Raw genomic sequence first — 21,944 nt, forward strand, 5'->3', positions numbered from 1 at the left:
CGAACAGATCTTCGATCGCCCCCCAGGTTGTTGCTGTGCCGCGCTGCTAACTTCGGGAATGGGTCTGATTACCGACCACAGCAGCCGCATTCCGACGGGTGTGAAAAGCAACATTCCTCTGCTTAGATACAGAAGCTCGTTAAAGAATTCGAGGTGGTCAAAATTAATCTGCAGCGTGTCTCACACTCGTGTCGTGGTCTTGACAAGCAAGACATTATTAGGTTGCGTTGTTCACGGGCGATTCCTTTAAAAAAATATGATGGCTTCGCCTCCACAAGTGTTATTTGCATCGGACGCATCTGTGATCGGCGGACAGCGTTCTCGCCCGTGTGTCAAGGCGCGCGCACGATTACGAGAGCGATTGAGCCTCGCAGAATATCTCGAAAGCGCTCGCCCGAGAATACCTCCGCAGTTGTTGTGTTTATTATTGCGATAGCAATTATATGGACAGTCTCGGCTGGAAAATGTCCGTCGCCGTCATGCAGCGTATATGTATAAGTATGTATATATATATATAAAAGCCCCAAAGAAAAATAATTCAGAAAAATGCTTCCGAAGCGCGGAATCCAACCAGGGACCTCTTGCTCCGCAGCGAGTGGAGCTATCCACTACGCCACGAAACGCAGATCCTCCACGTAGCTAACGGCGAGCGTTATATACATACCCTTTACCGCTGGACGGACTCAGAGACGGCAGGCGATAATAAGCGTTTCTTCATTACCAGCGAGATGGCGCTAGCAGCACGACGGGCGCATTTAAAAGTCGTCGACAGTGAACGGACGACAGTGAATGGAAAAAATGTGGAAAAATGCATGACGTGGTGCAGACGTAGTCTTTGCAACGCAAGAAGGCAGAGTTGCGGGCCGGCGCTGTTTCATTCGCAGCTTTCTTGTTTTTTAGAACAACAGAGAGCGAAGCTAGATGGTAAGTATTCATTCTAAAAAGGCACGACGTGCAAACACGGACCCAAGAAAGAAGTCACAACACCACATACGCTGTTTGTGGCGGCGTTTCTGTCCGTGTTTGCACACCCTGTCTTTTTAGAATAGTTTTTTTTAGGTTCTTTCCACCTTATTAAATATAATGCATTGTTTCCTTGTTTGCCGTTGTTAAAAAAAGCGTTTTTTCCAATTTTTATTGACTGAATGTCAACTAAGCTATTTTTTTTTTTAATTTTTATATTGTACTTCAGAGTTTTCCTTGTTTTTTGCATTAGCTTGCTCCCTCTATGTATTGGTCGTGCAGAGAGTTTCCCCACGCTAGGAAACTGTCGCTCGTAGCTTTCTGCTTTCTGAGCTATTTTTCCAATAACAGTTTATCTGTCTTTCTCTTCCAATCGTACCATTCTTTCTTTGTTTACTGTGAATTAGTGGCTCGACAGTGGGATGTTCTCAAACACGCGCAGTGAAATAAGCAATTATAGCGAAGTATGGACGCAAAGGGCGTTAGTGTTTCCTCAGCTTGACATGTTTGGGTATTTTGCCCCGTGTTACGTTTTCCACGTTCTTAATAATTCGAAAGCACGACAGAGCTCTGCTTGTGAACACATGTGCTCATTTTCTCTAGTTTAGTGAAACGCGGTTTCGTTTCAGTTAATCAAGGCTCCCCTGTGCAGTCTTCATTAAGAAAATCGTTGCATGACGTGGTGCAGACGTAGTCCATATAAGCAGTCAAAGTAACGCACGTTGTGATTTGTGAAAGTGCCACGAGCGCGAAGATTGGAGATACCCGAGTGCCTTTGCGACGCTGGACAATGTAAAGTGCGACACAATTTCGCTTGTGCACTGTCCACGTAACATGAAATTGTCAAAGTTACTCGTAGAAAATGAACAAAGGGTTACGAACTCGGAGTTAAGGCTAGGTTAGGTCCTAGAGATCAGCTGGTGTTCACGCGGCACACGGACATTATACCGTGCGAAAGCTTCGTAACTCCCGATTTCAAGTGTTGCCGAAGCTCTGTGAGATAGGCTGCCGCGGTGTGAAGTTAGCTTTTATAAACTGTAAACACAGGAATGTAGAGCTTTTCTTTTTTTGTAATGCGGCTGTGTTAAACTCCCGCGGCGTAGACGACCTGATTATAAATAGCGCGATCGGCGCTGGCTCAACTCCCGCTACGAGACTTCAGTTTGCGAGTTGGCGGGTTCGTAAGGCTTGTGGAGTGTCACAAGTCTCGGTAAATATCCCATGCCTGAATAAATACTCTCGTGCTACACTGCCCGAGGTAAGGAACATCGCTGAAACATATACAGCTAATATTGCTGCGTCGGCACGACTGTATCGATCGCAGCCTTAACATTAAAAAAAAACTCGAAAGTAAGTTTTCTACACGCGTACGCGACTAACACATCGTATGTCAGGTGAAGCATGAGCGGTAGTTGAAATATTGCGGTTTGGTGCAGGTTAAACGATTGCCCCGAACCCGCAGAGCATTCAGCCGAGCGCAGCGCGCGCGCACGAATGCCCCCGCGTAGAGTAAAGCCCCTCCATGCGTTTTCCGCCGGCTAGGTTAAGTAGCGCCAACTCGTCCGCCCCCTCTCCCTTCACACCGGTTCCCCGCCTAGCGGAAGCCGAAGTGCCGCCATGATGCTGCTTTTCCGGTTGATGCACCTGCCCCATGCCCGCCCATGCCCTCGCGACGCAGAAACACCGAGCGAAAACTCGCTCGGCGGCAGGCAGTTACGACGAACCTCAAAACAACAACACTTGCGAAACGGAGAAGCAAACATGAGCTTTCTCGCGTGTGCACATGCGTGCGCAGAAACAAGATGGAAGGAAAAAGCGGAAGGAAGTGGCTCAAGAACTTCCTTCTGGAAGCTCCGGAACCGGAAGTGGGCGTCGTCGTCGAACAATAGATGGCGGTACTTAAAAAAGCGGCAGTAGACGCGATCGAGGGGCTTTAGCGTAGAGTGCCTCGATGTCCTCCTCGCCCGCCCCTCGGAGGACATCGAGGCACTCTACCCCCGCGTTGACCGCGGCGACCCTAGCGGCCGCCTCTGTCCCTGTATGAAACTGCGGGCGGAGTTTCGGTGACCAGAAAAGCATTGAAGGACTGGTACTAGTTTAGATAGCCAGCTCGTAAATTAATTTTCTTTGCATTTGATATACCCCTGAGCATCATCAACCTTTATGTGGACATGACGTGCGAGACCACTAATTCACTCATTAAGGCGAATGACGTTTAATTAATACGTGGGCCACGTCACTGAGAGTGGCATCGAAACAGTTCAGAATGCTCATTTCGACTATCAGGCGTTCGTTTTGCAGGTGATTGCTATCAACAGTGCTCCCGTGAACTGAACATTACCGCTTGTGACCTGGCGGTTGATCGGACCAGCAGTTCAGCAAATCAGGGTACACGGCCACATAATCCCAGACGAGTTCTGAGAAGAAATGTTTACATAATCCAAGTTACTAACACCTCAGAATTTCCGAAATTATTGTGTCACGAACCGAGGCAGGAACATCCGCTTTTTCTCCCTGTTGAGTGTGGTATCGGATGCCAAGCGACTCGAGGATGTGTCGACCCGCCTTAGACCCCGACAAGCGTTCGCTTTGGGAGACTTTTTTTTTTTTCAATGTCATGTGCACCAGGAAGGTGCTGAAGAGATTGCTATCAGCACGGTGAATCAGGCAGGATCTGGAAGGTATACCTCCTCATGTTCTTCTGTTGGCAAATTGTAGCAAAAATAATTTTTGTGCTTGTTTTTCAATCAGCAATTACTTGTAATCATCAGCATGCACAAAAGAAAATTTCAGTTTGAAGGCCTACTTTTATGTAGATGGCACAACGAGAGGAGAGTACGTTTGTCGAGCTCAATTGCCCATAGAGTTGTGGCTCGGAGGCTGCCACTTGAGACTCTTGGACAACAGTTCTCCGCAGAAAGCCGTTCAGTGGGAAGGCAGTGTTGCACGGTAACACAAATAATCAGCATGTTCATTATTGTTTGCACAAGCTTACGCTTACAGAGAATTGTTCGTAATACTATTATGGCTCCTGATTGCTTTTCATACTTCAGGGATGAGCACAGAAGCTGAGGCGAGGAAAGCTTTTGAGCAGAAAGCTCATATATCAGTTGTTGAGGTGAGTTATGCATGTGGAGATTTCCTGACAGTAGCTGTCGAAGTATTTGAGAAATATATTGTAGTAAACCAGAAATTAATATAATTTTTTGTAGCCTCAAACGTTTTATAAAACAGAAGTACTCAACGAAAAATGTGCTGCATAAATTAAGTCAGCTGTACTTGAAGTTATGTTTATTATGAAGAACTGTGTTTCAAGTGACATAGTAGATGAGTTATTGTCATGTTACTACACCACACAGTTATTCAGTAGTGGTTACATTAAGAGACACGAGTTCTTGATGACATGTTTACATAAATAGCTGTATCAGTTCATTTTCCCCAGACAAATGTTGGCTTCAGCAGTAACTGTGTGCTTGCACATATGTACGGCTGGAGACAGCGTGACATCACAATACCTCTCCTTTCTTTCTGATCTAATTATTCTTTTTCTCTACTATTCAGTGGCGCAGCAGAAGAGAGCACATTGGTTGAAGTCAACTTTTCTAGCTTGCATGCTAATTAATCCAATTCGATCAATTTGGTGCCTCTGGAAAACCGTCCAACTAAAAATGACGTATGTAGATTTCAACATGCTCAAAACATGGATATATATATTTCTAATAAACTGAAATGCCATAAACTTAAGCCTCAGTAATGGTTCCCCAGCTGGTTTCATCACATGATGATATAAACAAGGAGAGATTTTGCCACCAAGGAATCATTACAGAGAGTAGCCTCTCATTTGACAGGGCTCAGTATAACAGTAAGTGCAATATTTGTGCACTTGCAGTGAAATGTCAGGATTAAGAGAGCTCGCCTTCAAAAAATATATCATACAATGTTCCTTCATTCTTTTCTAATTTTCTTTCCGAATTGTGACTTTGAACTCAAAGTAGCGATAGCTGTGGTACAACTGTGCATGAATTATTTTGGTCTTATTTGTGCTTATTGCCTTTTCACTGATAATGAAGTACGAGTGTATGGAAAGTTGCATTATGGTGTGAGATCTAAATGCAGGTCGGACTAATAGTTAACTTGAAGCAGCCATGGCTGTGTGCCAGCCCTGACGGACTGTTCAAGGATGGCGACGAAACTGTGCTTCTTGAGATAAAGTGCCCTTTCTCGAGAAAAGACAATGTGCTGATCGATGCTGACAATGAAATCAGCTTTGTTAGCTATATCCTTTATAAAGGTGGTGAGCTTAGGCTGAAGAAACGTCACCAGTATTATACTCAAGTTCAAGTCGCAATGTATGTGACAAATACGAGCACATGCTTCTTTTTTGTGTACTCGTCTGTGCAAAGCATTGTCATTGTTGTACAGCGAGATGAAGCATTTTTGCACAGTCTATACCTGTTCTTGAACGCTTTTATTTCAGCTTTTACATTACGGAACTACTTCATTGTTTACCATGCCACAGTACAGCTGTAGATAAGCCTTGTAAAAATGTTCAGCAAGACAGAACTGAGCAATTATTGCTCGCTGTTCTGTTGTTCATTTGAGTATCTGCAAATATTTGGTGAGATTTTGAGTATAAAGTGACTGTTTGTGGCTTCCCAATTATACTTTTGATCTGAAGGTGTGGTTTTTATTAAATGCTTCAACATGAATGAAAGGTCGTAGTGATAGATTGCTTTTGTATTGTTTCTACAACATAGGTCTCTACTATGATATTTTTACATTATAGGAGGCATCATTAAAATACAGAGGCACTGCGTAGATCGTTTGTTTTGGATAGTAACTTGCAGATATAAAATTGAAGCTGCCAAATAATACAAGGTGCTGGCGAATTATAATAGGACTTTTTAGCATTTACCTGGCTTTGCTCTTTATACAACTATTGTGGCTCTTAAAGTGTTTGTTGATGTGTCCGTGTTCTTCCTTGGTTTTTATTTGTCATGCAATTACTAAGAGTGTCGCAATGATGGATGGTTGTCAATTTTTGTGTGTGTGTACACAGTGTGACACGCATGGTGTGTAATTTATCTACGGTTTAAGTTTGTTTGCCTGCCACCTTACCTTGTTCATATCTCCAGAGAGTCTAGTAAAATGTTCACAATTTAAGAACAATTTCCGGCTGCATTTGTGCTGTTACGTGCTTGATAATGAATATTGGACTGGTGCTGTTGCTTTCAAACTTTTATTGTGAATATGTAAATAGATTACTTGTATTTGCAACTTTGCACTAGTTGTCAATGTTTACATAACGTACCGATTCACAACATGACGTTTTAGTCTGTTGCGTATACGGTATCAGGCAGCAGGAACACGACCGAAGAACAGAAATAACGCACACATTTTTGTGTCTTTGCCAAGTTCACCTTGCCTGCCACAATGATCTGGTACAAAGTAACTCAATCAAATTGTAGTACATATGTTAAGGCAGTTCACATGATAAGTGCCCATCGATATGGTGTTAATGAATACTGTGGGGTTATCGTGTCTGCCTATGCCTACTGTACGCTATTGTTGGACTCCTTTGCAGTGGCACTTATTTACTAGGAATGAAATGTTTATTAAGACAAATGCACTTAATCAACATGGTTGCAAAATACAGTGGTCTAAATGATAAAAGACAAAAGTGCAATCAAAATGTAACACAGCTGTGACATTGATTTCAACTTAATACTCATGTTATGTTAAATTTAAAAACAAGTACAGACACTCTGAAATGGGAGGATGTTGGTTATCCACCTGGCACTGCTACTGCAGTTTATAACAAGTTCTTAAACAATTTCAAGAATACGAAAAATAGCAGTGAAGGAACAGGATGTAAACAAGCTTCAGAGCAGCTGTATCTATATAAAAGCTTTGCCAAGGACTAAAGCAATGCAACCAAAAGGACAAACAAGAAAATATGTACACTGTTTATGTAGCCGTTGCATGGCTTTCATTACGGACTATTCACTGTGACAAAATCAAAGGTGGCTGAAGGTTTGCTAAAATGCAACACATGTGAAAGATCTCGTCCATAGCAGGAATCAGTGAAACTGGTAATTGGTGATTCAAGATGTTGTAATGCTTAATCCTCTTAATTGTTCTCTCTACGTGTATTCGGACAGAAGCAACTGAGTAAGTCCGGTCCATTTCCTCGGGTGTGAAGGGAATATTGCTTCCTGCTGAAAAAGGTGGCATTATGAAGATTACTCCTCTATCAGCAAGGGAAGTTCTGATGCCTGGGAAGCCCCCGTCAGCCAACATTGTGTCTACGGGTTCAATGTGCTTCAGAAACTTAGAATCTAATGTAATATGAGTATCCGAACATCTACCACCATATGGCTTGGACTTGAAGACAACCATTCCATTTGGGATGATAGCAACAAGGAATTTCAATGTGTAAGTTCCTTTGTATGGAGAGTAGAGCATGTGTTGCTGCCTGCCCTTGGGTGGGGTTTCAGTTTTCAGTTCTGTGCAGTCGATGATGAGGGTGCACTGTGGGTAATTTGCTTTAAAAAGAGGGCTGCGACAACATTATGTCAGTTACTGGGGGCTTGTAGATCCAGTCCCTCGTGATTTCAACGAGTGTGTGAAGCACAGTGTAGAACGCACGGGACGCAGTTTTCTCATGTACTCCAAAAAGAGTAGCAACTGCAGAGAATGATGTGCCCAGCTTCATTTTCATTACAAATATGAGCAGCTTATTTTCAACTGTAACGTCGCTGCTCCTGTCCCTCACTCTTGGCAACAAGTCGAGCAGTAATGCAAGCACGTTGCCGTCGACACCACAGAGACTTCTGAGAGAATCTGGGCTTGCAATAATACTGTGATAGCTGGAAAAAAGACGTTCTGGTGCTGGGACCAACTGCAACGCTCCTTGCAATGTGTTCTTGAGTGACAACACTTTCACATTCTGTAGGAGCAGCCTCAACACTTTCAGGGTAAAGCCCAGGATCATCATCTTCAATGTTGGGGAGAACTTCATCTGTTTCAATGCCCTGTATTTGCGGGCAGGAAACAAAAAATAGAAATTGGAGTTACATGCATTTGAAATCCCAGGAATTGATACCAAGCACAACTTAATTGTGGCAAACTTACATTTTGTATTTCAGCTTCAAGATTTTCTTGGGCTGCACAAGAGCTTGGTACAGCGCTGCTTGCACTCTCAGCAGAATTCGAGGGGTCTGTACTTTGCACAGTTGTAGCTGCTGCATCTGCCTGGTGTCTTTTCTGCCACGTGAAAGTAAAAATGGTGAGGCATGCATATGACGCATGTAGATAGAGAACGAGAGTTGCTATAAATTTTCCAGTAATATATCTTTAGCTCACTCAGGCACAAAATTGTTAATCGAGTTCGAGCCCACCTGTCTTTTTTTTTTAATTTGTTGTACAGGTTTGTTCTTAGGAATATCAGCATAAAAATCTAGGAATTTCAAAGTGTTTCACATTGAAAATGTCCTGAACACCAGACTTGAGTTTCTTCTCTATTTTAGGCACATTATCATAAGGTTTAATCCAGCAATTATTTACAGAAAGTAAATTGTGCCAGTCTTTTAATTTTGTAGAGCATGAAAAATACAATATCTAGCGTGGCACTTTAAAATTCAATAGCTGTTCGAAAAGGCATACTGTGCTTTCGTTTTAAGCTAATCAAGCAGCACCATGCTTTTTTAAAGAAATTATGGGTATAACCCAACCGTCTCAGACTTAACAAAACTATACAGAGCCCTTTCAGCTACATGTTAGTTTTTGTTAAATATAATGAAGGAGTAAAACTTATTTCCTGAACACGACTTCATGCACGCGTATTACAAGTCAATGAAAGTCTCCGAAGAAAAAGTGTGTGCACAACTGAACCATTGAATTGACATATTCGGAAAGGATAAACACTACACACCAAACTCGAAGGATAAGCGACCGGCTTGTGTATTTGAAACGAATTGCCGTTTTTCCTGACCATATTCTGTTGCGACGCGCTGTTTTTTCGAAGCTCGTCACTTGAACTTCCCATCTGATGCAACACAGCTGGTGCCTTGCCTGCGCGCTATGTTTTGATATCGCCGGGATCGGGGCCTTGAATTTCGATTATTAATATCTCAAATTACGTGAGTTTTTGGGGTTCTCTAAAAAATGGGTGTGCATATAAACACGTCCAGCATCTTTTCCTACAAAACAGCTGCCCTAAAGTTCATAATTAAAAAGTTAAGGAACGAGCTTTTGTGATAGACATTTTAATCAAACTTTTGCGGCAATGTTCTTCCGCCTCGGCGTTGAGTTCGTTTGCGAAGACGACAGGGACCTGAGTGTCAAAAAAGTTTTATTTTAAAAAATTGTATTGTAAAAAGAAAACGCCTTGCATATATGAGAGTGTCCATATAATTGCTATCGCGATAAAAATATTTAAAATGTCTTGTGTATACGCGTCAATAATGGAGCGTCCACACGTCTTCCTCAGGCGCCACGGAGCGCAGGTTCACTTCACTGCGCGTCTCCTCTCAGCCGAGGCAAATGAGATATGGCGCGATGCGGTTCGGTCGCGCGTGTCTCGAGATGAACGCATGTGATATATTCTTACAGCATCAGAAAAACAGGAAATAGCGAGTATTCGGGGAAGTCTTCCAGACTCGAAAAGCGGCATGCATGAGGAGACTACTTAAGGTGCATGCACGTGGTGCGACAAAAATCTAGCTTCGGTGCTCACTCTTTTGTGCTGCAAGCGATGTTATCAGCTCAGTAAGTTGCGCGGCAGCTTTCTGTCGTCTCCACTAACCTTCACGCGGGCGTTTAGACCCGCTGTCTTTCGTTCGCGGCACGGCAGTAAACCAACGAGTGTGTGTGCTATTAGTCTCGGCGGAGAACGCACTGGCGTACGCGATACCTTCGTGTGTCTGCGGCACCACCAGCCACATATCGACAGGTGTTTTGGCGCCTCTTGGTCAGCAAGCGACGGTGTCCTTCAACCACGTTTTTCGAGGCAGCAAACAGCGCGCGAACATAAACGAAAAATAAGTGTCGTGCAGTATACTCGCGCACCGCATCTTTCTGTATCGCAGGAGATATACGTACAGCACCGCTCAGTACCGTTGAATTTTTCGCAGACGCTTCAAACGCATTCACACCCACGCACGCGCGCACACACATACACAGAAATAACTACATAAACACGTAATTTTTTAGACACGTGCGCGTTACCTACTACTCATCCAGTTCTCCAACAGCACATTAATGCTCACATTTAAAAAACCGCAGTCGAAAGGGGCTCAATGCATTGCGAAACATGCTCAACAACAAAATTTTGAATTCGTAAAGGAACAAAATGGTTGGCTAAACTGACCTGCCAAATCTTTCCGTTACACTTGTTGAGTCGAGCGGAGGTGGACGTCTGTAAAGAGGTGGGAAGATTGTTGGCACATAGGCAGGATGGTTCGCCACGTTATTTTTTCTGTTGCCAACGAAGTGGCGGCTGCATATTCTTGCATTCTCGGTTGGTTGCCACGGTTCTCTGTCAGGACTACGCAAAACAAAACAGCAGAACAGCATTATTACACTTCTCCATGCGAGCGGCTGTGCTGTGGAGATGGAAGTAATTCGCTTACCCAACACGTTGAACGGCCCGTATCCAGCGCTGTCGCCTTTCCGCTTCATACGACCGCGATGGGAAGCGGTAAAAGTGAACGTCGTTGTCGAGTCCTTCACGTTCGTGGCAATTAACAACACAACAGTGCCGTCGATTGCGACGCTTCTTCGGAGCGTGCGGAGCTGTCGCGTCTGGCTTCCTTTTCGCCATCGTCTGCGACCGGCGATAGTGAGCCAACAATCACTTTATGGCGGTTCGGTGGCGCGCCGAACTAGCGGAGAGAATTCATAGCTCTCCTTCTGAGTGTTAAATGCACAAAACACGCAATATTAAGCTAAATAGTTGTTTCGCACTCGCTTGTTGCACCTGGTTCCATAGTAAACTGTGCAAAGGAGTCGGACTTTGCACTACCCAAAACTGCTCCGACAGGTGGCGCCACGCGTCTGCGAAACTCCAGAGTCTGACGCCTATTCTTCTAGTTATTTCACTCTCGTGGTTCGGCTCCGCGGTTACTACCTGTACTAAGTAAACGTACTCCTTTACAACTTCCAGTGTATGTAAACATTATTAAGTGTTCCGACACGGTAAAGGTGACGTTCAGAAGCTGCTACATGTGATATGTATGCTTTGGTGAAATACAATAGTGCAATGTTCTTGACCCGCAGCTGATCTCAGCGCAAAGCACCCTCGACACGAGCGATAGCTGTATACATTCCTAGTACCCGTCCCCCCTGCTTGCTTTCTGCCTTCTCTCCTGATTGGACGTGCCAAGCTATCTAACATGCATTACTTCACACTCTCTCCTCCTCCCGTTCTGTCGTTGGGAGAGAGGGGTGAAGGTGTGCACATAGCCAGGAAAGTAGCACCTGTCTTGACAAGGATGAGTCTGCTTGTCAAAACGTTGGTTCCGGCGACACCCGCGTTGAAGAATTTTCCATCTATGCAAACTAGAGAAAACCACACTGCTCCCTGTTTAAAGATGCCATGAAATCACTTGTTTTGCTTGCACTTCGCATTTCACATTAAACCACACGCATCCAATAGCAAGCTGACAAAATGCCTTTATGGGTGGTGTTGCCTCAGCCTTCTGTATACAATTAACGAGGTAATATGCATTGCATGTGGCAGAAGTGGGAGCCAGTCATGGACGTCAAGCTTTGTAATCGTATTTTGGTTCATGATGGTTAGCGCAAACGCGAACACGGACGAAAAGAAGAAAAAACGACGACCAGGCGCGTGTCGTCTGTGTCGTCGTTTTTTTCTTTTTCGTCCGTGTTGGCATTTGAGCTAACCATCATGAGCATTTTCCAACTCGCCCAATTCGCTACCCTCCTAGGTATTTTGGTTGTTTACTGGTGCATTTAAAGTTGGCTGGCAAAGCTCCCTCACCAAGCTTTTTGATTTCAGTAGCTGGAGACCCACCATGGGTCATTCTATTTTTGCATGAGCATTTCGGTAGTTTGCTACTAATTTTCATGGTCCCAAGTGAAGAAATTGTGGGCCCAACTTAGCAGCAATGCCTGCTGTGCTAGTGTGTGGAGTGAAATGGCCATGTGGTCTCGCATTGTTTCAAAGCAGAGGGCAAAATGGTGGCAACCCTCAACTACCTGGTATCCATACCAAAATGACACCTGCTGTCAGTGAGAGAGCTCTGGAGGCTGAAATTTCAAATTGACATTTGAAGTCTTAAACTGTCTACTGAGATGACTTGTGCATGTTCACATTTGGCTCATTACACTCGCTTAACTGGGAAAACAATAGTGTAGTGGCACGTTCAAGAATGCCTCCAGTACTACATATGCTGTAAATCTGACTGAAGAAGCGAGATCTTTACCTTTCAAATGCCAGTTGACGGAGCTTTGAGTTCCCACTCTCTTGAATAAGAATGGCAGAGTTCATCAGCGCTTGCTGCACAAAAAAAAAAAAAGGAATCGCCACTTTTACTGTCCACAAGTATTTCACGTCAATCAGTGCCGATGAGACTTGTGCTCAACACAAACCCCTGGATTTCAATAGCAGTCAAATGCACAAAGTGTTGAAAAATATTACGAGTCACAAACCCGTCTAACATGTGAAACACATGTATATGTTTAAAATAAACACGCATATGTCCAGAATGACCATCTTTGGTGAAGAGCACTATGTGAGGCACAACTTCAAACAACGAACTATGGAGCAAAATTGACGATGTGTAAATGCGCGTGTGGTACATGTCGCTGGGTTTAGCGCTTCTGAGTTGTGTCTTTGAGTGTAAGATCTTGCGCACCTATTTTTCAGCGAGTAGCTGTTTCAGACCTCATAGGTTAGTATACCATTGCTAACACTGAATCAAAAATACAATAGTCAATTATGCTGGAACCTTCTGCTGCACAACATAATGGAGACAGTGCTGCAGAGGCATAGGCAGTACAGTTTTCAGTATGCACTAGCAAACTACAGCGAAAATTTCTAGAGCCTACAAAGGCATAGCTGTGTCACAGCAGGGGAACCGGCATCTGCACCAATGCAACCTCAGTTTCAACCAACACGCCCAGTCTGCCATCTTGCCTCAATCAATCAATCAATCAATCAATCATCAATCAATCAATCAATCAATCAATCCATTGAACTTTATTTTCATGAACATGAAACTGCGTATACAACAATTATTTGGTCCGATAGCCTAAAGTGGGTAGTTTCCTGTCTACTACAATATGCAACAAAGGATGTACAGGTCACTAAGCGGAAAGAAAACAAAACCGAAGATACAAATACATACATATACACATATAAATTTACCCTTCTAATATAGGCGCTTATAGGCTGAGCTTAACCGTGTAGGTTACCCATCTCGTCCTTATATGCGGGAGAGAACTGCAGTTCATAGCTAAAGAGTTATGTGAAAGGATCTTAGTAGCCCCCTATTCCTAAAAATGCGCCCACAATACCACAAAGGTCGTAGAAGCACTTGGCTCGTAAGTTGCAGCGGCAATTTGGTGGAATCCTGACACAGATGTCGCCCGATGCGACACAAGAAGTACGCCCTCGCAGTTGTAGAAATGGCCGCAAGTCAAGGGCTTCTAACAGCGCCACTGCTCGAGCTCTGTCTGCGAATACCGCAGAAGCTCCAGCCATCGCGCTAGCTATTGAAACTAAGCATATCCTTGGACAATCGTCGCTTATCCCTACAGATTTCAAGGTCGCATGTAGACTCTTTCTCACTGAAACTACCACAGCACCATTCGCCTATTAGGACCCGACCTAACGCAGGACCATGTGATCTGGTCACACAGGACTCGATGGCAATCAGAGAGCGAACGGCGCAGCTCAGGCTTTTATCAACCGACCATTCTGACGAAAGCCCTTTTTACCGCGAGACATCCTTGAGCACTAACGGCTTGAACGATGACAGTACAGTCCACCACCCTGATCTATCCGGGCGGGACTCGTACAACTGGCACTGTATACAAACATACATATCCAAACCTTTATTTGAAACATGCCATTCACCCCACAATGCACAGCGATAGCTGTCCGTGGTGCGGAGGCAGGCCCACTCTCGCCCACATAATGTGCGACTGCCAGAACAGCCCACCCGAAATTTTCACTCTCACTGTCCCTTCAATCCCCTGTCCCCGTGAGTGTATCGGTTGAGGTGTCCTCACTTGAGAGACAGTTATCGTGCACTCTACACCCAATTTTCATTTTCATTTCCTTCTTCCTTTAAGAATCACCCCCCCCCCCCCACCCGAAATTAACTCACTGCAAATAGCCGGCGAAATTTCCGGAAGGGAGCAGTGGCAGACTTTGCTTGCCAGCGAGGATAGGGGGGTGCAACTGGCACTCCTCGACCAGGCGCAGCGGGCCGCTCAGCCAGTGGAGCCCTGGAATAGGGGCCCCACCCCCCCGCTCCCTCGACATTTTTTTTTCTCTCAATAAACGTTTCATATATAGTATTACTCGTAACTTTAGCTTGCTAAGCATAGGTACTTATTAAAAAGAAGACAACGCACATGATCTCAAACAATTTTTACCAGCATACATACAGGTTCAAGCCTTGAATTGATAGACAAAGCGATATGCATGCTAGGCTAAAACTACATGCAGCTTCAATCTCAAGAGACATTGTGTTCGATATTTTAGTTCCATTCAATTACATATTAGTGTTTCACCATAAACTTTGTGGCATTTGGTCAGACGGAAGCTGCCGTTTGAAGCATGTCGTGCATTGCGTATGGGAAAAGAAAAAAGATCAACAGGCAGAGGTGAGTTTCTATTAGCTATGACATTAACTCAAAGAGCAACTTTGCAGTCACACAACATTGGAACTTAAAGAATGCACTGAGATTGGAAAATATTACCTGGTGGTTGTCACCTTGGCTTACGATTCTCAATATTCGCTTTTGAAGTTGTTCAAGAGTTTTTGTATAACTATTGTACATCACACCCCATGATCCCAGGCAGTCTCTGATGTGACAGTGACACAATGAAAAGCAGAGTGCACAAAGTATAGCTTGCAGAAAATACTGTAGAGCTTTTATTAGAGTATAGCAGCCATAGCCTACCTTTGCGCATACATTCTACACTTGCTCATGCCTGTGTAAATTCTCGTCAAAAATGATACCTCAGTATTTGAAAAAAGGGACTTATTGAATAGGAGTGTTCTTACGATAGGTTAAGAAATGTAGAATCACTATGGGGCGCACTACAAAACAGGGACAAAGATCGAACGACGACACAGGCGAGCTCGCAGCTGGAAGTTTATTGAAGAAGCAACACATACATAGCATTGAGAATGTGTTTCTCTAACCAAAAACAAAATGACACTCCACAATAGACAAAACTCGTGAAGGCACATACGTCAAAGCGAACAAAAGGAGGGGGAGAACCGAAATAAGTAAAGAATTGGGGATGGGGGAGAGTGCCACAAATTTAGCGTAGCGTATTAATCAAATAGCAGTACTCCTCCGATAAGGCAATGAACGAGTATAGCTTTTATTTCTCGACATCGTCATAGTATGTTTATTCCCCCGCCGTTTTCCCGAAATAATTGCTTCAAGTTTAGCCTTTTCCCTAAAGCCATTGCTCAATGGAACTTCTTACCAGACGACATTGTAACCTCGCCTACCTTAGACATCTTTTTGGACAGAATTAATGACTACCTTAAATCATGACCCCACTTAGGTATCTGATTTCTCTTGTGAATGCTTCTGTGTGTGTGTGTTTTCCTTAATTTTTGCTCTACCAATTTGAACTGTTCCCAAGTGTCTGATATGTTCGTTATATAATTGTTAGTACTTTAGTGTGATACAATATGTTATAGATCATCAAAAGTGTGATATACCTTACTGTACCATATCTTCACAAAAAGTTTTTTTTTCTTCTTTGTATCTGTACGTACATTGCGAGAATGTTTACGTTGTACCTTCCACTCCTGTAATAGCCCTAAACAGGGCTGACAGTATTAATAAATGAATGAGTGACTGACACATCGATCCCTGAATCTCCTAATATGAAGAGCTTCGATTAATTCCCGGATGGTTTTGTCACGATGTCTACACAGGGTGGTTGCATCAACGAAAAAGATGGTTGATCCCTCGTCAAAGGAATCGGAATAACACGAAAGTAAAGCGCGCCCTTACAGAAGTAACTGATGTTTGCTGTACATTGAAATAAGAGAGTTTGCAAAATGTATTTGATGTCTGGCAGCTATAGCACCGTTTAACGTGGATGCCCCCACTTTGATGATTGGTGGTACATATCCATCCCGACGACTAACGTCCATGTTAAACGATTAAACAAACCCTTGTGGTAGCTGTAGTACTTAACGGTGAAAGCGTAATCATAGTACGAGGTGTGATAGCCAGAAGAGCGTCGCATACTGGATGCAGAACTTGGTCGCCATCCCGCGCATGTTCAAATGTGATTGAACACCACGGCCAGACTAAAGGGAAACGCAAAGCGCGTCGTGCCGGCCGCGATTTTTCTCGGGGCGAGCGCGTGAGCGGGAAACGAGGTGTTACAGCCAGGTGAGGTAGGCGCGTGTCGCAGAGCTATTTTTGGTTTGGATTAGCGTGATGCTATGAGTGAGGCCGACGCTTTTACGACGCTTGGGCTAAGATCGCCACCTCGCGGTGTGTTAAGGCATTGACAAAATTGAACTTCTATTGAAAACGCGCCGAATGGGACGGACGTGTAACGCGTTGCAGGTGCTAATCGCGGAGGCCACAGTAATGACGAATTTCTTTACTTTACCACTACCGGAGGGCAGCACCACCCCGCCGACCAGGAGGATGGTAGATATAAAAGGCGCGTTTGTAAAGCCTCTGAGTCTGGGACCGTGGCGCAGTGGATAGCATGCCCGGCATCTGTTGTTGCGGACCGAGCGGTCGTTGGTTCGACGCCTGTTGCCGGAAGTTTTTTTCTTTGCCGTCTGATCGTGTAAATTTTTCCGTGACGGAAATACGTCACTGAAGTCTTGGCGAACCCCGGCGTAAAACACTTTCGTGTTAAAAAGGATGAGCAGCCGCACATGGTGCAATGCTGCGCCAAGTGGGCACCTTCCTTTGACGCTACCGCTCTTTTGTGCTCCTGCAACCGAATGTTTATGCATCAGCCTTTGGCCCGCATATACACGGCCACATGATAGCAGTAACAGGTGCAAGACGCAGGTTGCACATTGAGCAAAAGGCGAGCTGTGTTTAAATGACACTTCTTATTTTCTAGGCTTGCACCGACGTGACTGAAAGTGCCACGTTGGTGTACTGCATGGCCGGACGCAAGGTTTGTGACGGCCAGTGGCGGAGGCAGAAATTTTTTTAGGAGGGGGGAAGGTGGGGGAGGGATCACCTCCTTCATCTGAATGGTGGCTGGTCAGGCTGATGTGGTCGAGTGTCATTTTGTGCTCTGTATGCAATGGCAAAAAATTCTACAGATCCCACGCCTTGTGGGAATCGGTTTCATGCGAAGCAGGCAGGGAGTAGTTCTATGCTGCATTTTTCGGCTTTGAGCCAAGCGTTACGAGGTGGATCAACATGTTTTTTGTAAATGGAGGAGTTGTGCACATCCTGGGTTTACCAGCACGCAGACTACACTAACGTTTTAATGGTAACTTATGGTCTGACGTAGTGTCAGCACTCCTGTTAGAGCACAGACGTCTGTGTTATTGCCACGAAGTGCACGCTACGTGCGATAATATGAATATCATATGTAACTTTCGTTAGCGTATTCCTCCGAGGTCGGGCAACGCTTGAATATTTTGATCATGGGATACGACGTAAGCTTTATTAGGCTGCTATAAAATCGGAGCTAAATGGAACCACAACTGACGTTAGCCCAACATGACACCTATACATTGGAGTAGATATGCAATTTTATTGTTTTGTTATGGAATTAGATAACCAGCCCTGGAACCACAATTGACGTTGCGCCGACATTACGCATACATAGGATCTCTTTCCAAAGCCGTTTCAAGACCTGGCGTGGCTCTGCGGTAAAATACCCGACTGCCACGCAGAATGCTTGGGTTCGATTCCTGCTGGGATCCCACAGGATTGGCACGTATTCATGTCATGATCAGACAGTCATATTCGTCAAACCTTCTTACCTTCCCATGCTAATTTTGGTCTACACAAAATTGAGGAGGTGACCAGGAGAGCACCCAGACGTAGGCGGCAAGATAGATAGGTATGTAGATAGAAACGCTCAAAGTGCCTGGGGTCCGCTAAGAAATGCTTCGCATTAAAAAAAAAAATTCAGGGGGCGATACAGGCCCGGTGTGCCACCCCCTGGCTATGCCACTGGTGACGGCGCGTTAACGTTATCGTTCATCACTTCCAAGTTCTTCTTTTATTGACGTGTGGGATGCCGTGTCGATGGAAGGACCCATCCCAACATAAAACGTGACAACTGTTTATTAACGAGGTAGCAGCAGCGGGGAGGGCATACCGACGCTGCGCTCAGTCGGGTAGCGACGGAATGATCACTACAGAGCTTGGCAGCTTGGTTTTATAGCCACCGTCGGTCACGTAAGCCTCCGGTGACGCTGCGGTGGCGCTGTCCCTTATCGGAGGCGTGATGTAGCATGTAGCCGTATCACGCCGGGCTAGATAGTGACGAGGCGGAGGCTGTGCCGGCCCCCCCCGCCGCGGAGTGCAGGGCCCTCAGGGTCTGTAGAAATCTGGGAGGCGTACCAGACGTCCAGAGCGTGTCGTGAAAGGAGCGGGCTGCGAGGTCGGCGGCTGTGGATAGATGCCTGTAGGTGGAGTGGCGCTGCCCGGATCGTTCACAGCGTTGTTTGCGGGCTTGAGCCGGTCAATCGAGACGCGGACGTCGTTCCGTTCAGGGCCAGATTGAAATTTTTGTCGTCGCGATGGACGGCCAGGTAGGGTCCACTGTAGGGTGGCTGGAAAGGCATGCGGACGGTGCCGTCGCGGAGGAAAGCGTGCGTGCACGATGCTAGCTCCTTGAAGACGAAAGGTGTAGGCTTGCAGTGGCGGGCTGCAGGTGACGGGCGTAAGGCGGCGATGGTGCGTCGGAGCCGGGCGACGAAGTCGGTGGTATCTGACGTCGTAGTGCTGGATGGCAGTGCAGCACAAATTCCCCTGGGAGACGGTGGTTCCCGTAGACGAGCTCTGCTGGAGTAGCGTGGATGTCCGGTTTGAAGGTGGCGCGAAGACCGAGGATGACGGCTGGGATGGCCTCGAGCCAGGTTGAGTCCGGGTGGCACATAATGGCTGCTTTGAATTGTCGGTGGAAACGCTCGATCATTCCGTTGGCGCAGGGGTGGTAACTGGTGGTCCTCAAGCGTTCGAAACAAATGGTCATCCCGAGGAGCCTGAAAGGTGCGACTCGAACTGTCGTCCTTGGTCGGTGGTTACGCGGCGGGGAGCCGAAACGAGCAATCCAGCCGGTGAAGAGAAGGCCGAGGCGACGTCGTCCGCGGTGATTCCCTCGAGGGGCCATGCCTCGGGCCATCGAGTGTACCGATCGATGGCGGTGAGGCAGTAGCGATAGGGTCCAGCCGGGGAAAGGGTCCTATGATGTCAGGTGGACGTGCTCAAACCGACCAGAGGGCCGAGGGAATGTTCCGAGTGGTGACGTGACGTGCCTGGTGACTTTAGCGCGTTGACATTGAATGCAGGAGCGCGCCCAGGTGCGACAATCCCGCTGCATGAAGGGCCAGACATAGCGGTCAGCCACGAGGCGTGTATGCCGGGATGGCTCAGGTTGTGGAGCTCGTTGAAAAGACCACGGCGATGAGACAGGAGCACATAGGGCCTGCTTCATCGTGTTGACATGTCGCAACAGATTGTGGTTGTCTACCCTGGGATGGGGACTTGTTGCAGCTGAAGTGAGGACCTGCCCTTGAGAAGTTCCTGCAGTTCTGCGTCCGTAGTCTGAGCCTCGGCGAGGACGTCCGCTGTTATCTGCACAGAGCTGATGGCTGCTACACGTGAAAGCGCGTCGGCGACCACGTTGTCTTTCCCGCTGACATGTTGGATGTCGGTGGTGAACTGTGCAATGAACGAGAGCTGGTTCTGCTGTACAGGCGGGAGTTTGTCGCGACGTTGAGAGAAGGCGTAGGTAAGAGGCTTGTGGTCGGTATAGATGGTGCAGTTCTGTGCTTCGAGGATATGGCGAAAGTGTTGCACTGCTTCGTATATCGCCAGAAGTTCTCTGTAGTAGGCTGGCAAACTTGTCGGGGCGGCGGTCGTGGTTCCGTCAGTGGAACTGGCGGTTGAAGGGGTCGTTTTCCGAGCTTCGAGCTTCTTGGAGAAGAACACCAAGGGATGCCAGGTGTTGTCCACGCGTTGCATGAGCGGGCGCCGATGGCGAAGCTAGATGCGTCCGTGAAGAGTCCCAAGGGAGCGTCTGGCACGGGATGGGTGACAAGCGTGGCGGTGCAGAGGGCGGCTTTGGAATCTTCGAAAGCTTTCGCTAACGTCGGTGTCCACGTGACGGGTTGGTTTCCTCGTAGACCAGCCAAAGCATCATTGAGGGAAGCCTGGTAGTTGGCTGCATGTGGCAAGAAACGCTTGTAGAAGTTCAGCATGCCAAGGAAACGGCGAAGGCCTTTAGCGGTGGTGGGTTGAGGGTAACTTTGCCGGTCTGAGATGCGTTGGGGCAAGGGCCGAGTTCCCTCAGATGAGACTTCGTGGCCGAGGAAGCGGACGACGGAAGCGCCTAGCGTGCTTTTTTGGATATTGACGAGTAGACCGTGGTCGTCGAGGCGTTGGAACAGCAGACGAAGGTGCCTGTGGTGCTCTTCGGCGTCGCGGGAAAATACCAGTATGTCGTCAAGGTAAACGAAACAGAAGTCGAGGCCGCGGACGCCTTCGTCGATGAAGCGCTGAAACGTTTGTCCAGCGTTCCTCAGGCCGAAGCTCATGAAGGGAAACTCGAACAAGCCAAAAGGAGTGATGATTGCCGTTTTCGGGACGTCATCCGGATGGGCGGGTATCTGTGTGTACGCCTTCACCAAGTCTAGCACGGAGAACACGTGGCAGGCATAAATGCGATGGGCGAAGTCCTGTATGTGGTGGAAGGGGTACCTGTCCGGGATGGTGCGCGCGTTGAGGGCACAGTAGTCCCCACAGGGCCGCCAGCCTTCGGTCTTCTTCAGAACAAGGTGGAGTGGCGAGGCCCATGGACTGTCAGAGCGGCGGGCTATTCCTTCGCGGAGCGTGGCCTCGAACTCTGCTTTGGATATGCGCATGCGGTCCGGGGCAAGGCGACGGGCGCGCTAGAAAACCGGGGGGCCCGAAGTGGTGCGGATGTAGTGCACGGTGGTGCGCTGCACTTTGCGTTGCAGCCCACTGGGGCGTGTCAATTCGGGAAATTCAGCGAGGATGGCGTGGTACGGCGAATGATTGTCAACACTTAGTACCTTGATGCTTGGCTGTTAGCAGTCGTTCGCTGGCCCGGTGTGGAATGTCCCGTTGTCGCGTCGATGAGGAAGTCGTTGCGGCAGTCCGGAAGGAGGTTGTAGTGGGCCAGAAAGTCTGAGCCGATGATAGGCTCGGCGACATCGGCGATGACAAAATTCCAGCAAAGGTCACGGCGTAAGTTTCTGAGCTTGATGTGCAGGCGGAGCGAGCCGTACGTCTTGATTGTGGAGCGGTTTGCCGCACTAAGCTCAAAAGTAGGCGGACGGGCACCTTCAAGATGGGATCGCGGGTAGCAGCAAATGTCGGAACCGCTATCGACACGGAACCGCTGCTTCGTGATTTGGTTGGTGACGAAGATGCGACAGCCTCCGGGTTGGCAGCTTGCGGCCGTCTCTACGAGCTGCCGTTGGCGTTTTCCGCATGCCCAGCGGAACAGGGTGGTCGACATTGCCGGGCACTGTCCCAGAAACGTCGGTGGTAGTAACACGTGCCGTTATCGG

The 21,944-nt window shown here is 46.8% G+C and overlaps 2 protein-coding genes across 2 annotated transcripts in view; both read right to left on the bottom strand.

Annotated features, from left to right (window-relative positions):
• Nucleotides 1-7,510: 7,510 nt before the first annotated feature.
• LOC119378608 (uncharacterized) lies at nucleotides 7,511-8,229 on the bottom strand. The gene is made up of 2 exons (XM_037647685.2): nucleotides 8,098-8,229; nucleotides 7,511-7,997 (listed from the first exon to the last, which is right to left on the bottom strand). Exons 1-2 carry the CDS (start codon nucleotides 8,211-8,213, stop codon nucleotides 7,511-7,513), a joined length of 603 nt encoding a protein of 200 aa, XP_037503613.1. The 5' UTR covers nucleotides 8,214-8,229.
• A 4,120-nt stretch (nucleotides 8,230-12,349) lies between these two features.
• Nucleotides 12,350-21,944, bottom strand: part of LOC119378607 (protein O-mannosyl-transferase Tmtc3-like) — a 29,133-nt gene continuing 19,538 nt past the window's right edge. The window contains exon 5 of the mRNA XM_037647684.2: nucleotides 12,350-12,484. Within this exon, the coding sequence (XP_037503612.1) occupies nucleotides 12,407-12,484 (78 nt within the window). The 3' untranslated portion in view covers nucleotides 12,350-12,406. The remainder of the gene's footprint in view (nucleotides 12,485-21,944) is intronic.

The sequence above is a fragment of the Rhipicephalus sanguineus genome, unplaced genomic scaffold, assembly GCF_013339695.2.
Source record: "Rhipicephalus sanguineus isolate Rsan-2018 unplaced genomic scaffold, BIME_Rsan_1.4 Seq895, whole genome shotgun sequence".
NCBI classification, from domain to species: Eukaryota; Metazoa; Arthropoda; class Arachnida; order Ixodida; family Ixodidae; genus Rhipicephalus; species Rhipicephalus sanguineus.

Bases quoted from the DNA above. Each gene is read 5' to 3' on its own strand.
- LOC119378608 (XM_037647685.2), bottom strand. From the start codon at position 8,213: ATGCAGCAGCTACAACTGTGCAAAGTACAGACCCCTCGAATTCTGCTG. The intron at 7,998-8,097 runs GTAAGTTTGCCA...CCGCAAATACAG, and splicing joins TTGAAGCTGAAATACAAAAT to GGCATTGAAACAGATGAAGT.